Raw genomic sequence first — 16,649 nt, 5'->3', positions numbered from 1 at the left:
ATAAATTGTTTCAGTAAACACCGAGAGCCTTATAGGTTTGTTGTTAGGGCACGGGGATACAGAGGTGAGTAGAAGTCTTTGTTCAGTAGCAACTTACACTTATCTAGGAAGATAAACATGTAGTGACTATAAGTGGGTTAATTATGGTAAAAGAATCAAGTGCAGCAGGATGTTGAGTGATGATTAGTGATGTTGAGCAGCTTTTCATGTGCCTCTTGGCCATCTTATGTGTTCTTTGGAGAAATGTCTGTTTAGGTCTTCTGCCCATTTTTTGATTGGGTTGTTTGTTTTTTTAGTAATGAGCTGCATGACCTATTTATATATTTTGGAGATTAATCCATTGTCTGTTGATTTGTTTGCAAATATTTTCTCCCATCCTGAGGGTTGTCTTTTTGTCCTGTTTATACTTTCCTTTGGTGTGCAAAAGCTTTTAAGTTTCATTAGGTCCCATTTGTTTATTTTTTTTAAGGCTGCATTGTTCCTTTGCTCACTGATGAACATATAAAAGTCCGAAGTTTTTGATACTATAAAATGTCGAAGTAATGAACATTGCTGTGTGAACACCTTTGAATATATATGCTTTGTCTCAGTTAACTTCACTCAGAATGGGACTTCTGCATCAAAGAGTTGGTGCCCTTATGCTTTTTGTGGTTGTTGCTACACTGTACCAATTTATGGTTGTTCATGCAGGAAATACTTATTGAGCATGTGTTATGTTTAAGCACTGTGCTGGGGGCTAGCAAAAAGACTTGTGAAATTTTGTGAGTGAAAAGACTTGACCTGCCCTTTGTGAATTCTAACAGTCCAGAGAGGGAATAGATATTCAAGAATCATACACTGCATGTAGAATTACATCTCTGACAAGTGCCAAGGCGAGGAACATGGTACCATGAGAGCATATTTTAGGGAGGATTTGATCTCATCATGGAGACTAGAGAAGGTTTATTTAGGGATGTTTCAGCTGATATCTGAAGGATGAGTAGGTATTAAGTAGATAGGGACACTGTAGAGAGATTTCTGAGCATAAGGAATATCAAAAGACCCTATAAGAGGAAAGCATATGGTGTGTTGGAGGAACTGACCAGGAAGGTGGGGCTGTTGGGGGAGCATGTGATTATAATGGAGCTACAAGTATGGGTAGGAGCTCGATCGTGCAGGCTTATGTTTAAGGTTTCAGACTTTAATAGAAAACCATTGAACTTTGTTGTTGAAGGTGAGTGCATGGAACATACCCAATTGCATTTTCAACCTATCATTTTGCTACCAAGTGGAGAATAGACTGCAAGGAGAAAGAGTGGAAGCGAGGAAACAAGTTAGGAGACTTTTGTAGAAATTGGACATAATGATGGCTTGGACCAGGGTATGGTGGTCATTTTGGTGGAAAGATGTGGACAGATTCTAGAGGTATGTAGGCAGTATCATTGTTAGCACTGGTGGTGGGCTGAGGATGAGGGTGAGGGAGAAATAGCTGTCAGTGATGGTGATTCCTAAGTCTCTGGCTCCTATGGTTGGTTAGATAGGGTTTTTTAGATATGATGTTAATATTTGTCCTGATTTGTCTTTTGTTATTTGTTGGTTCTTGATGAATACTCTGTCATATTAAGTCTCCTGTTTTTAGCGTACAGAGCATTTTCACCCAAACTGACTGTTGCACGTTATCAGATAACTTTTTAACATCTGCCAGTTTGGTCCTGTATTTTATTCTCTTTCATTTATTAATTAAGTTGTTGTATCAATGTAAATAATTATATTAATAAATTTTCTAAAGTTGCGTTATCCTTGCATCCTTGGAATAACGCCTTTTTTGTGGTCCTGGTGTATATCATTCTTTAATAATTATTGATTAGATGTGCTGATATTTTCTTAGGATTTTTATATCTATATTTGTAAAGTGATATTGGACCTTTTTTGCAAAACCTTGATTTTCTTTTCTTTTTATTTACAAATGACTCGAATATTGTTGTTTTGTAGATATTTGATTGATGTAGAAGGCATGTGGCCAGATGATGCAATTGGATGTAAGTATAAGGGTTGTCACTACTTTTCCCTTTTTATAAAATTTGAAGGTAGAAGTGTAGGAGAATTTCTCAAATTTTGGACAAAGAGAAAAGTTTGTAATTCATTTGTTCTGACATAAGATAACGTTTTACCAAAAGTGTTAAAAGGGATGTATCTGGAAATAGCGAGATATACCAGCCTGAATAATTAGTCAGTGGATTTCAGCATTTTTTTTCTTTTTTAAAGTTATTTAATTAATTACTTTATTTTTGATATTATATCTACTGCACCACCAAGGAAGTCCCTTTTTCTTCCTTCCTTCCTTCCTTTCTTTAAAGCTCCAAGTCATTTAAAATATATGACTTCTTACTAAAAATCTCCAGTTCATATACCAAGGGGTTTATAACTTCTCCTCTAAAAGTTATATTCCTGGGACTTCCCTGGTGGTCCAGTGGTTAAGACTCTGCGCTTCCAGTGCAGCAGGTGTGGGTTCAATCCCTAGTTGGGGAGCTAAGATCCCAAATGCTGCGCAGCCAAAGAAAAATGTTTTAAAAGTTATATTCCTGTATTATTGAATTTAGTGGTTTAGATTTTTTTTAATGTTTAGAAGATTTCAATTTATTTACCAGGAACAAACAAAACATAATGTAAAAATAGTTTTCCGGAAACTATTTCCATCATTCTCTTCTTCCCTTTCTCCTGCAGACTGGTGTTTTATCCTTACAAGTTCTCCGTCGTTCCATAAGAGAGCTGCTCTTCTTCTGGTTTCATAACAGATGGTGAACAGTGTTAAAATATCCAGTATACCTAAATTTCTAGAGTACACTTCAGGGAGTGAATGATGGGGTGGGATGTTGGGGCAGAGTGAGAGATACAGATTCTGGCGAGACTGAGAGTCATTCACAAAAATTACTGGGCTGTGGTGAGGGGAGAACAAAAATAAATCAGGTTCCTGCTGGTGAACAGGAAGCCAAAATGAAGAAGAATGGTGCGTAGCCGGGCAATGTAATTAGACCCATAAGTGCTGTGTCTTCTGATAGTAATTATGAACAGAAACCAACTAATAATTACAAATAACATGTAGGTGACCAATCCTTGAGAGCTGAGGCAGAGAGAAGGAAAGATGGCATTATACCTTGTCTCTGGTTCATTGAGTTTCCCAGGCTGGTTGGTGACCAATCTTGGGTGAAATCATAACTAAATCATTTTTGCTAAGGTGATCAGCTTTCGTGGGGTCCTTTCTCTGCACTCTGTCCAATGATAAAGCCCACTGGTTTATGCCTCCTGGAAAAGAGTTATTTCAAAACAGTATAAATGAAGCATTGATGAAACAGCCATGAGGAACACGTTTCCACATGGCCTCACACCTCCTTTTCAAAGTGCTTTAAAACTTTTTTCATCCAAAAATCAATAAAAGAAAAGGATTGGGATCATATCCCATACAGAGGTAGTGTAAGAAAAAAGAGAATAAGGAGCAGAATAGCATCTCTTCAGACAATAAAATCAAGTTGGAAAAGACAGGTCCACAAAACAGATCAAAACTGTAACCTGTTATTTCAAAGTGGGCTAAAAGATGCTAAGAAAAACAGTGGAAAAGATTAAAGAACATGGATCAAGGAGGGAATGGGAAGTTATTGTTTAATGGCTCTAGAGTCTCTGTTTGGGATGGTGAAAAAGTTCTGGAAAAGGTAAATGCTGATAAATGCCACCTATGGGTGTTTGGTTTTAGTTGATCTTCTTCCATGAAAGGGTTTGGAGAGATTCAGAAACTATGCTGCTGCCTCCATCTTTCTGAGGTCCTGCTCAATCTTTAGACATAATTATTTTGAATTTGAATAGTGGTGATAGTCGCACAGCATTGTGAGTGTATTTAATGTCACTTAATTATATACTTGAAAATGGTTGAAATACTAAATTTTGTTTTATGTATATTTTACCATAATAAAAAAAAAAGGTGAACGAACAGCATAAACCAGAATATTAGGTAAGATGATAGAACTCAGGACAGAATTCAAAATAAAAGAAAAAAAAATTCAGAAATGAGGACTAAATTTAAAATAATACAAGAGTGGGGACTTCCTTGGTTGTCCAGTGGTTAAGAATCTGCCTTCCAATGCAGGGGATGCAGGTTCGATCCCTGGCTGAGGAACTGAGATCCCCCATGCCGCAGGCCAACTAAGCCCGCACGCCGCAACTACTGAGCCCACGTGCTGTGGAGCCCACGCGCCACAACTAGAGAGCCCACGAGCCGTGAGGAAGAGCCCCAGCGCTGCAACGAAGAGCCCACGTGCTGCAACTAATACCCGATACCACCAAAAGTAAATCATTTAAATAAAATCATATGAGTGAATGAACATAATGCCTTAAGAGAAACAAACAGGAAAAGGAAAAATTTTTTTGAAGATAAAAAGGATTTTAGAGAAATGGAAAACATAAAAGATAGGCAAAAACGAGCCAGGACAGCTCTGAGAAAAGTAATATAAATATGTATAAGAATCTATTATACCATAAAAGTGACATTTCAAATCAGTGGGACAGATTAGTCAATAAATTGTGATACATACACGTTGAGGTATAAATAGTTCTCTGGAAGGATCCACAGCATGGCAAAAGCTGATGTCTCTGAGGAGGGAAATGTGTGGCTGGGGCACGTGGGGAAAAGGGTGACTTTTCGTTGAATACCCTTGTGGACCTTTTCTAATGTTCTGTCATGTGACTCTATTACCTCTGAAGTTCGCCTGAGTTCAAACCCCAGTTCCCCCAGTTGCTAGCTCTTAATCTTGGGCAAACTCTTCACACTCTCCAAGCCTCTTTATCTGTGAAATAAGATCAGTAACTTAGCCTGGTGCTGCCTGGCACAGAATAAACTGTCAATAAATGGAGATTATTAGTGTAAAAAACCCAAATGCCCATGAATGGATGAATGGATTTTTAAAATGTGGTGTATTTGTGAAATATTATACAGTCATAAAAAGGAATGAAGTACTGACACATGCTACGACATGGATGAACTTGAAAACATTATGCTAAGTGAAAGAAGCCACACACAGTGGTCCCATTTGTATTATGTCATGAAATGTCCAGAAAAGGCAAAACCATAGCGACAGAAAGGAAATTAATGGTTGCTGGGACTGAAGGAGGAGGGGATGAAGAGGGCCTGCTGATGGTTATGGGGGCTTCTTTGTGGGGTGATGAAAACGTGATGGGTTAGATGACGGTGATGGTTGCATAGGCTTGTGAATGTACGAAATGACGCTGAATTTGCAGTTTCAGACGGTGAGTGTTATGGCATGTGAATGACATCTCAAAAAATTAATGTTGAAAATGAAAATTGCCAGTTTTCCCATGGTCACTATCCACTATCCACTGTCTCCATCTCTCCATTCTCCCCACTGCATTCCTTTTGACGCCCACCCCTGCCGCTCTCTCCCATCCTCACTCCCTCGACCTGCCCCACAAGGCCTCCCAGGGAGCCCGTGAACCGCTGGGCGCCTGGGTCCTGTGGCTGTTGGAGCGGCTGCCCAGTGTGCGTGCCCCCACCGCTCTCACCCGTGAGAGTGGACGCTTCCGTCGGATTTTTCTCGTGCGTTTCAGTTGATGGTGATGTTTACAGAAGGCGGCATTGCCCTGGTCAATGGAGGAAGCCCCTCAAGATAATATTTAGGCCTGTCCAGAAGTTTGATCTCATCCACCAGTAACCTCAGGATGCTGTGCTCTGAAAGCCAGGTTGGCCGCCTCCGGGCACTTGCAGATACTGAGGACTTTGGAGGCATTTGGGCCTGCAATTGAGGCCTTGTACCTCCACATGCGACGTGACCTCAGCCCTTTGCTGCACCTCTCTAAGTGAAGTGGCACAGGAATACTGGCCTTGCCTGTCGTTGCCAGGATTAACTGAGTAGTGCATTAGCTGCTCTGGTGCTTAGGTGTGGAGTACATGGTGATTTACATACCAGGCCCTACTCGTGGGCCTCCTGATGCAGCAGTTCCTTGGCTGTGCCCCTGTCGTCAGCTGCCCCTAGGATAACTCTGAGCCCTAGCCACCTCTCTGGTAGATTTCCTATCCCCCCACTATAATCACACCTGGGTAAGGCAACTCAAACCTTTCAGAGATGTGTGCTGAACCTCCTGTTTTCTTAAATACCTATCTGGTGGTTGTGAGACTTAAGGCCAACCTCCCCAAGAGACTTTTTCTGTTTCTCCTAGTAAACCTAGACTCACCTTCTGTCATCTTCAATTCTACTCAAATTTTGTTTTTTCACCCCTGACCACTCACCATGCTTTTTACTTCTGCCATTTCATCCCCACTCCTGCTTCCTTTCATAAATCCATAAATGTCTTTTGGCCTTCCTAGCCCTGGGCCAAGTTCCTTTCTCTTTCCTCTGTTTTTATCCCTTTCCTTCATTCTCCCATCCAACTTTCAGTCCTTCCTTTCTCATGCAGACTTTGATTCCAACCCCATCAAAAAACAAAAACAAAAAACACACCACAGTTAGCAGCATCTCAAAATTCAAAAGTTTTATTACTCACCTATGAATTCTATTACATTTATTTATTCAGTTTTATTGTTTTAAAATATATCAAAATAAATAGAGAAATTTATACCTGTCTTATCTGTATATGGAAGAGCAGCTGGTCCCCAAGGTGGCACCAACACTCCTAGCAGCTCTGACTTTACATATCCGTAGTAGTCAGCAATTTCCATTTCTTTTTCCCTCTCAATGAAAAATTGCACTTTCCCCAATGAGGTGTATTTGGCAGCAATACGTTCTTGTTGAGCCCGTCTCTTCATGGCCTCCCGCTCTGGCCTCTGCTCGTGTTCGATGGGCTTTGACATTACTGGCTCAGGAACATTGGGTTCCCTCCATGGAACTGGTTGCTCGCTGAAGTCTTGGAGTAGAAAGGGGTTTGGAGCTTGGGTGGGGACTGGCACTTATTCACAGCAGGGGGAACAGGCTCCCGCTGGAGAGAAGTGCAAGATGAAGTTCCGTAGGGTGCAGGCCTAGGAGCAGCAGACTGAGGGACACGAGGCTGCGTATGGTCGGTCCAAGCCGGTTGGGTTGGTTAGTCATAGTTGGCTGAGATGGTTTGGCAGGACCTGGCAAAGAGGCAGGAGCTGGGTGGGATGAACTCACTGCAGGAGGTTGAGCTGAGTTAGTAAAAACAGGCCGGGCACACTCAGCCACAGCAGGCCGATGTGAGGCCAGAGACTGTGGCCTCCGAGGAGCAGGTCGAGATTGAGGCTTGTCCCAGGCAGAAAACGGCAGAGGTATCAACTTGACCTTCCCAGGAGGCGGCAGCTCCTACTGGGATGGAGATGGACACTCTTTCTCAGCTCTGCTGTCTGGTTTCTGGGCTTTGACTTGAGTTTTCTCAGGACTCTTACCCTCAGGTGGGGTATACCTCCATGGCTGGATAGCTGGGGGTGTTTAGGGTTGCTTGAATTTCCCAAGACCCGACAGGAAGAGAGCCCAGTTTTCTTATCATTCTTCTCCCCCAGTGCATGAAAAACCTTCACAGACGCCAGCCTGCACATGCCTAGGGAGGTTCGAGGCTTTTTAAAGCTCTCTTGGATAAGCTCAGTTTGCTGCTTCCTTCGCTTCGTCTGGGGAATTGTTGGCTTCTCTTCTGCCTTGACTTTGTTCCCTGACTGCTTTTTCTCATCAGCCTTCTTCCTTCGTCTGGTCCTTGAGGTCTTTTCCTGCCCGTGGCTCTTCGTTTTGCTGATCTTTCTGGATGCAGCTTTCTGAGGTTTGCCTTTGGAATGCTTGGCCGTGGTCACAGGAGCGCTGTCCCTGACTGCAGCATGGTGTAGAAGCACTTCTCCCCCTAGCAGGCACTCTGGATTCTTTGGCTGGATTTTGGCCTTGGGAGCACCACTGATAGGCTCAGAGGCTTTATGTTTGTTCTTCCTGGGTTGAGCAGAGGGAACCTTTATGACACTTGGCTTTTCCTGCACCTGATTCACCTTAATGGCTCTGGTGTCTTTGGCTTTGATCATGTTGGGACCTTTGAATTGATCAAGATCTTTCAAAGAATAAAAGAGCTGGGGAAGGTGAATATCCTCCGCCAGTGTAGTAACGTCTGCAAAACCACTGCTAGATTCCATCCCATTTTCAAGTGTCCCTAGGTCCTCAAGACTCAGGCTGTTCTTTCCCAGATCAGCATTTTCAGAAGCAGGCTGCTCCTCTGGGCTAAGGGGATGCATCAGTGCAGGCCAGGAGCTGCTGAATATCAGGGATTTCTAAAGGGAGTAGTGGAGGCTCTTGGTTTTCCCTTGGGATCTGTAGGCATCCAGAGGCTTTGAAAGCTTGGTTTTCATATCCTCCAAGTGCTCACTCTCTATTTGTCCCTGGCTTGGAGCTGGAGGCAGGGCCAGGAGACTACTGGCGCTCTGGACTGGAGCTGTCCCTGAAATGTCCCCAAGTTCAGGTGGTGGGTTACTCTCAAGTATCTGGATATTTCTGCTCCTGCAGGACCTGGGGAGTTCTTGAGTTTGTGTCACACAGATGTCTGGCTTGGAGGTTGCAATCCCAGGGAATTTTTCGTCACCAGGGAAGTCTCGATCCCTACAAAGGAATCAAGGTAGAAGTCAGTCCCTGGTAAGTGAGATGCTCCCCCTAAACACCAACACAGCACTCATGTACCTTTCAAGGTACATGATTGATGTGTTGGTGTTTAGGGGCAAGATGGGCAAGGCATTTCTAGTAACTCTTCTTAAGGATCACGGACAGTGCCCTATGCTACGAGATAAGCGGTGACTGTTGTAATTCTTACTGGTGATCATTTCATGTCACCGATTCTTGGCTTTCTTTGTATTTCCTAGGATTGTTAAAAGTCAAATAAAAAATGAGTCTTATTTTTTAAAGAAATGAAATATTTTACAAAGCCTAGCATTCTCTTATAGCGTCCTTTCAATTCTCCCCACTTTCCTGAGAGGCTAAGAACACTTCACACCATGAACTAGGAGAGGGAGTAGAGCCCTTCCTGATGAAATAAATAAACAAGGACAGAGTCTTAGCCTGCTTGCTCTGGACAGGATCCCGGACCACAAGGTCTTAAATCCTGGTATAAATTAGGGAAGTGAGGACAGTTAAACTGTCACTATGATAACAAGAGTTCTGAAACACCTTCCAAAGAGACTGTAGCAGTAGATCAGGGAAGGGAGTGATACAGTGTGGGAGTACAGGGGGAATGATCGGCTACAGCAGTGAAAAATGTGGTACCTGTTGGTATGCTCTCGGGGTTCTTGTACATGCAGCATAGATGACATTTAGAGTGTCCCTCCCACCTTCCCACCTGAATTAGGTGTTCTTTTTTAAAAATTTATTTTTACTTATTTATTTTTGAACTTACTTATTTTATGTATGTATTTGTTTGGCTGCACTGGGTCTTCATTGCTGTGCACGGGCTTTCTCTAGTTGCGGCTAGCGGGGGCTACTCTTGGTTGCAGTGTGCGGGCTTCTCATTGCGGTGGCTTCTCTTTCTGTGGAGCACGGGCTCTAGGCGCGTGGGCTTCAGTAGTTGTGGCTCACGGGCTCTAGAATGCAGGCTCAGTAGTTGTGGCACATGGGCTTAGTTGCTCCACGGCCTGTGGGATCTTCCCTGACCAGGGCTCGAACCCGTGTCCCCTGCATTGGCAGGCGGATTCTTAACCACTGCGCCACCAGGAAAGCCCTAGGTGTTCTTATATAGAGTCTAAAACCAGAGAGCCCTGAGCGAAGGTAGTGGTTATTAAAGGCTCAGGATCTAAATTCTACCTGTCTGTACACCACTTCCCAGCTGTAGATTTGACCCCACTTTTGAATGCTGACCTCATTGTTCAACTTTCTTGCTGTTTGTACTCACCTTGAAAACTTGTTTCTGTGACGGGTTGAGCAGACACATGGTAGTAGATTCCAGAGGTGGAAGCTGGTGGTTGGATATTTGTGGGCTGAATCTCCTTTAGTACCATAACTACTTTTGGTTGCACAGAGGTCCTACTTCCTGTGTATGACACAGAGCCATAGGATTGCAGGCAGGAGCCAAGTTCTCCATTCAGTAAAGACCCCAATGTGCCTTGGTTATAGTAATATACCTGGCTTCCTTCCTGGTAGGGAAGTGACAGGCTGTGTCCCTGATTTGGAATCTGAGATGGTGTTCCCTGAGCAAGCCTGGCAGAAGGTGATGGATATAGAGGGACCATGTTATTGGTGTCTGCAGTTTTATCATACTGGGCTGCCATAAACATGGAGGAAGCAGCTGTGTGCTGGTCAGTGACTGCCAGAGTAAAGTCTCCGAGTGAAGGAGAATTCTTTTCAGTGCTTCCTGTGATGTCCCAGTCAAGAACACCCGGATAGGAAGCAGCTGAAGTGGACGTCTGGCTCTGATCAGTAACTCCAGATAACATAGTTGTGCTAGACTGTTGGTGAAGGTAGGCGCTACCCATGAGTGTCTGGAAAGAGGTACCAGTAGCTGATGCCGAACTGACAGCAGGAGCAGAGACTCTGGAGAAGTTGCAGACACTTCCTGTTAGGGAAGTTGCATTGCTCACCCCAGGAAGAGAGTGCTGCAGAGAATTCAGAGTTCCAAGTCGAGATGGATTTTGGAAATTTTCTGTAAGAACAAGAGGGTAATGAAAAAGTCAGGGACATTGATAAATTCTCACTATGTTTGAGGAACAGCATTATCTTAAGTTTCTTGCTATCCGGATACCTCTAGTGTCAATACTTACTGAGAAACCAAAAATCAGACCGTTATGATGGTTGCAAGGACTGAGCAGTTTTACAGTCTTCTGTATTAGCTGCCTGTGCTCCCATGTTGGGCACAGATGGGCAGAAGACCCAAGTGGTATGGTTCAGACATTGTTCTCTAGGCTGGAAGCAACTTTCTCCCTGACCTATCTTTCCCTTCAGCCTGCACTAGTATGGACTTCTATGCTGTTTCGTAGACTGGGAGCATTTTAGAACTAGGAGGTCCTTGGAGAACCTCTGTTTTCACAATCTCATTTCATGAGGAAGGCAATTGAGGCGCAGAGAGGTCGGGTTGACTTGTTCAACTTCTCTCATTATGTTAGTATCTTTACCAGGTTTCAGAGCCTAAGTATCCTGACTTACTTGCCAGGACGCTACTCTGAGCATGATACTGCCAGGAAGCAGGAGAAATAGAATTTATAGGCATTTTTTTCGTCCGTTAGAAAACAGTACGGCTATTACCATTGTATTCTTCAGTGTCTCACTTTGCTTGTGCAGTTCCCACGCTATTACCTAGAGTTCACATACAGCTCAGTCCAACTGGTAAATTTAAAGAGTCATTTTTACCCTCTTCAAACCTGGTTTCTTATCCCACCTCAAAATGATTACCTGAAAGTGAATTTCTTAAGTGCTTTTGGAAAGAAAAAAGTTATCTGATTACTTCAGATTACTCATCTGTAAAGTGCTTATAACACCACCACCAATAATAATAGCAGTAATAATTAATACATGAATAAACTGATATATTGCGTATGATTTATATGGAGGAAGATACAATAAGTTCTAGAAAGACAAAGAAATATCATGAAAAACATATTACATAATGTAAAATACATAGTTATGAAAACTGGGGTATGTGGCAAGTGTCAAAGCATAATGAGTTTACTAACAAATGACATTCTGTACCATACATGCAATAATATGAAAGTGAATTTTGCCCACTGTATTTTAGTGAATACTATTAACCAAAAAACACGATAGAAGGTGATTTTGAATGAATTCCAAGCCAATACATACAGACAGAGAAGATATATCAGTAAAAATGCATAACAAGCAACAAAATTCAATCAATGTAAATGTATAGGGGGCCACAATATATGCAGACAAGTATTTCAATGAAAACTGGTACAAAGCAGACAGCAAAATAATAAATGTAAAAGAATTTCATTGTGCTCATTCATATTTTTACCCAGCAATAACAGGTATTAAGCCTGGTAGAAATATATATTTCAAAGAATAGAAACATACAGTAAGCAGAAAGGAAGCTTAAAAAGTATCAAGAAGGTTTTTGTATTTATCCTAGAACTTAGATTATCTTATTATTATCTTCAACATCCACGAAGATGACATCCCAAAACCTAAAAAAACCATCATCACTAGAATCCAATTAAAAAAGATTTTCGAATGTAAGAACATCAAAAGGACTCCACAATATTGTTCTAGATAAATGTGGATTTTTTTTTTTTTTTTTTGCCGTGCCACGTGGCCCTGGCAGTGAAAGCACCGAGTCCTAACCACTGGACTGCCAGCGAATTCCCTCAATTTGGAATTAGAGATGTGGGGCTTGAATTTTTCTTTTTCTTCTTAGGTAGCTAAGATCTAAAAATGAACGATGGCTGTTGATCAATGTGCTCTCTGTGTTAGGAAGGAAAGAACTGTAAAGATGAAAAGCAACCTTGCCTTAGAAGCTACATATCACACAAAGGAAATAGTCCTTCTGATTCAATTTCGAAGATATCATTTAAAAATTTTAATTGGTAAAACGTCTACATAGTTGAAAAATTAGAAAGAATCAAACATTGAAAAGCAGAACCCTAGATAACCACTTTGGTTTCTTGTATATAGGAAGCATCATTTCTGGGACGTATTTCTAAAATGTTTATATTCAAAACTGTCAAGTGCCAACTGTATTCAGAGAGGCAATAAAAGAAAAAAAACTGAGTATGACTTTTCTGGTAAGCTGCCTTTCCTGGTGATACCCTGTTCTGTCCTTACTTTCCTCTTAGTCTGTTAAAATAAGGATTTGCTACAATCAACTTTGTTTTGCCCTGCTCTGAGCAGAATTCACTCTATGCTGTTTCTGCTTTAATTTAAAATCTTTTTTTCCCATCAACATTCCATTGCAAACTACATTTTTCTTGAGAGCTCCTCTATGCTTTCCCTCTTCATTCTTATATTTTTATCCAATCTCTTGGTTCCTCTTGGCCTGTGCTGATGAAAACAATCCTAAACTTCCTTACGTTTGACTCTGTGCCTCCCTATAGCCCAGTACCCTCCATCCTCTCTCCCTATTTTCTCTTTTCAACTAGTCGACATATTAGTGGAGGGAGACCTTTAGAGATGAAACATCTTGCTGTATATTGCTAGTTTTCTGTGTCACCTGGCTTTTCTGTGTTTCTGTTGAAACACTCTTGAGAAGTCTCTGATTTCATTTTCTACATGGGTACCCTTTAAGGCTCAATATTAGAAAAGAAAGGGATCAGAGTGATCAACCAATGTAGTATCCTAACGTAACAGATAAGGAAAATATCAGGCTTTGTGAGACAGTCAATGATTTGTCCAAAGTGACACAGATAGTAAATGCCAAAGTCAAAACTGAAATTAGGTCTCCAGACTTCTAGTTCAGTACTTTCCCTCATTATTCCATGCTATTGTGAATCTACTAGTAAATTTAGGGGCAAAATAAACCTAACGAAAAACTTTAAAAAGTTTCTTTTCTTACCTGACGTGGTCAGAGAAGAAGAGAAAACATCAACTGCAGATACAAGGGATGAGGAGACAACACCAGAGGATGTCTGAGTGGCTGCAGCTGAACGGCGCATGTGTGCAGTACAAAGGTCACAGGTTACTGCTCACTGGTCACTTGTGATGATGTAGGAGAATGATGTCACGAGGCAGGCAGTTTCAAGGTATGAGATAGCCAATAGGGAGGTCCGATCCCCAACAGGAAGGCGGGGTTGGGTGGAGAGAGTGTAGGAGAGCTAAAACAACACCTAAATTTCTGAGCTCTGGGGAGGAAATCCTAGAAGACAGATTTACCTCCCCCAGGCTCTTACATGAGGGAAATCATTGCAACATTTCTTACAGACGTTCATTAATATAATTTACTAACAGTTACCTATATCCTGGAGAGTATTATATTTCATGTATCATATACTTAGAGCTATATATATATATATCTTATTTAATTAATATCCTTAGGAAGGCAAGAGCCATCTAGTTTGAACTATTACAGTTGTTCTGAAATCATACCTGTCTAATTAGTGAACTTATAGCAGCTTTTAAGGAGCAAAAGTAGGGATTAAGAAGCTCTTTTTGTAACTTGGTTGAAGCGTAGGGTGAACTTTGTTGAGTGTACCTTGTGGAGAGTGTTGTGGTCCAAGGCTCTTCTCTTTCAGTTTCGTCTCCTTGACTCCTACCTTCCTTGGGCTGGGCCAGGTTGGACTTGCGACTTACATTTCTCTTCTGCTTTCCTTTTTTTTTTTTTTTTCCATTATGGGCATTGTTTCTAGGACAAGCCTTGATCTTGCATTCTCACCCTCATGGATGTTACTTCCTGTCAACTTCCTGCAGCAGGAATCTTCTTTTCAGTGCTTGATGCTTCACAAAATAGACTCTGCTCGTTGGACGCAAATACCAGAGAGCTAGGAGACAGAGCTGGTTGCAGACCTTTCCTCTTCCAGCCTTTGATTGCAATTTTTTCCCCATAATTTGCTAACTAGAAGTTCCTTGGGCCACACAGGTATCCTGCCATCCAGCTCCTTTATATGTGAGAGACATTCTGAATACTGTCCCTTTTTCTTTGCACAGAAGTATATACAGTGTGGCAGTTACTGTAATCTCCTCCCCCTTGCAAACAGCCACTCTAGAATCTTGGACCTCTAGGATTCTCTGTCTTGCATGCTTGGGTGCAAGGCCAAGCAAAATGAAGAGGAGAATAATTAGAGAAGGAAGAGGACATTTCATGGAGAACTGGGAGCAGATAAGGTGAAAGGGCACAGGAGAAAAGAGATTCATGTAGACTTTTTGGTTTCTGTGGGAAACAAGTTGACACACTTTGGCCTCATTTTGTATTACCAGAACAGACAGTCATAGATGTAAGTAGCTCGATAGTGCGGCAACTGCCATGAATTCTGTACACTAAAGGGAACAGTCTTACATATATTTCTCATTTTGTTTTCTCTCATAGTACCTTATTAATAGCATTCACTGGTACGTTTGTAGAATACAGATTTTTTAAAATGCTCTGGTTTTGTCTGCATGGTTATTTCCTTGTCATATTTTTAAGGACTCCAACATTGTAAGACATACTGCATGTTTTTCTCTTGACGATCGTTTATCTTGAAGCATCATGAATGAACTTGACCTGCTCGATGTTGTGGAGAAACTTTAAAAAGGGTCTGTGAAAAAGGCATTGCGGTGAGTCGCGTTATGCACCCAAGCGTAAGGAGCAGACATCTGCCATCAGCCCAGCTTGGCCTGGGTTGCCTCTGTTTTAGTTCCCGTGGTTGGTGCTTTGCTCCCTAACCACTCTTGTGACTGTGGTGATGTGAGTAAGGGCTGAGTTGCTAATGATTTATATGTGAGGTAAGCTGGTTTGAGGGAGGAAATCCATGGATCTAGTCATTTTCCTTGGTGGTAAGCTTTCAGGGAGGGGTGAAAAGATTGATCTTTCTGGGGACTTTTCTAGTACCAGGAAGATGTCCCATAGATGGGACCTCCAAAGACACACATTTAATTTTTAGGCCTGTTTTTCCTATTATGAGATATGAGTTTTTTCACTGATGGGGATGATGCTTACCTGAGAAGAAATTGTGAAAGGTGTTGTAGTACAGAGATGTGGCTTAAGCTTTTAAGTGTTTTTCAAGGTTTTTCCCCTAAGCTTCCTACTTCAGATGGCCTACTCACATGATGCTAGTATGTGATGTGAGGCTAACAACTACTGAATACCTGCAAGCCAGATCAGTGTCTCTTTTCTCTGTATTTCCATGGAAATCAAGGGACCCATAGCTACTGCAGGTTAGGGTGGGTGGTGTGAGATTGGGGGAAGTGTGGTAAGACACATTTTGGTATCAGTAAAATGTTTACATATTAAAATATTCAGTTCCAACATTCTATTCTATCTAGTTAGGCAAACCCTTAGTTAGGCTTTTCCTGGTTCCGAGCCTATGTAACTTATTTTCTCTCCCTAGTTCCAGCCGTTTAACTTTAGCTTGCAGGTTGAGCATCATCTTAACCTCTAAAGAATCTTACATATGGGAGGAAGAAACTAAAGAGCTCTATTTCAACACTTAGCAACATCAGGCCCTACCCTGACCTAAACCTTTATTCTTACATTTAGGGTATTGTCTTGTCCCGTATACCCACTTCCTGCATTTTGAACCCATCAGGTTAACTGAGACATGTCTTGGTGTAACATCCCCAGTTCATCTACCCCTGAGGCTGTCCTTAATTCCTCCCATTGTCACATTTTGGTTTAATTAAATACTGGAATCCCTCAAACCCTTGCATGGTACCTGAGGCCCTATGGGATACTGGTAGATTTTGTTAGTGTCAAATACTTAGCTGTCAGATTCTCCAAATATCCCTTGCTCCTATATTTTCCATCCCAGCCTACTACATACCCATTAATGCATTGTTTTATCTCATGTTGGACCCACTTCCATCCAGAGGCCTACTCTTTGCTAGTTCCCATACTTTCTGCCAACCCTGTTATGGCCAGGTCTGGATTTTTTTGTGTTCCCACCCAAAGCCTGTATCTTTTAGCAAGCTGGAACTATAGGACCAACATAGATTTTCTAGTTTCTGATAGATTTATGTCACAATTTGTACACTGTCATGTCTATAGATATTTGTATCATTAGTACTTTTTGGCCATTACATGCCTATTGGATATTTTTCATAAATTGCAAAAGAATATTT

At 41.7% G+C, this 16,649-nt stretch overlaps 1 protein-coding gene across 1 annotated transcript; it reads right to left on the bottom strand.

Annotated features, from left to right (window-relative positions):
• Positions 1-3,145: 3,145 nt before the first annotated feature.
• LOC132598277 (uncharacterized protein C2orf78-like) lies at positions 3,146-13,549 on the bottom strand. Its single transcript, XM_070046903.1, is given in 10 exon segments — positions 3,146-3,282; positions 6,601-6,909; positions 6,912-7,058; positions 7,061-7,420; positions 7,423-8,200; positions 8,202-8,284; positions 8,287-8,505; positions 8,508-8,564; positions 9,844-10,590; positions 13,450-13,549. Coding segments are annotated over 10 exon segments (2,937 nt in total).
• Positions 13,550-16,649: the final 3,100 nt, after the last annotated feature.

The sequence above is a fragment of the Globicephala melas genome, chromosome 12 (assembly GCF_963455315.2).
Source record: "Globicephala melas chromosome 12, mGloMel1.2, whole genome shotgun sequence".
Taxonomy (NCBI): Eukaryota; Metazoa; Chordata; class Mammalia; order Artiodactyla; family Delphinidae; genus Globicephala; species Globicephala melas.
The sequence above is the reverse complement of the archived record's forward strand: the minus strand, read 5'-3'. Positions and strand labels throughout refer to the sequence as shown.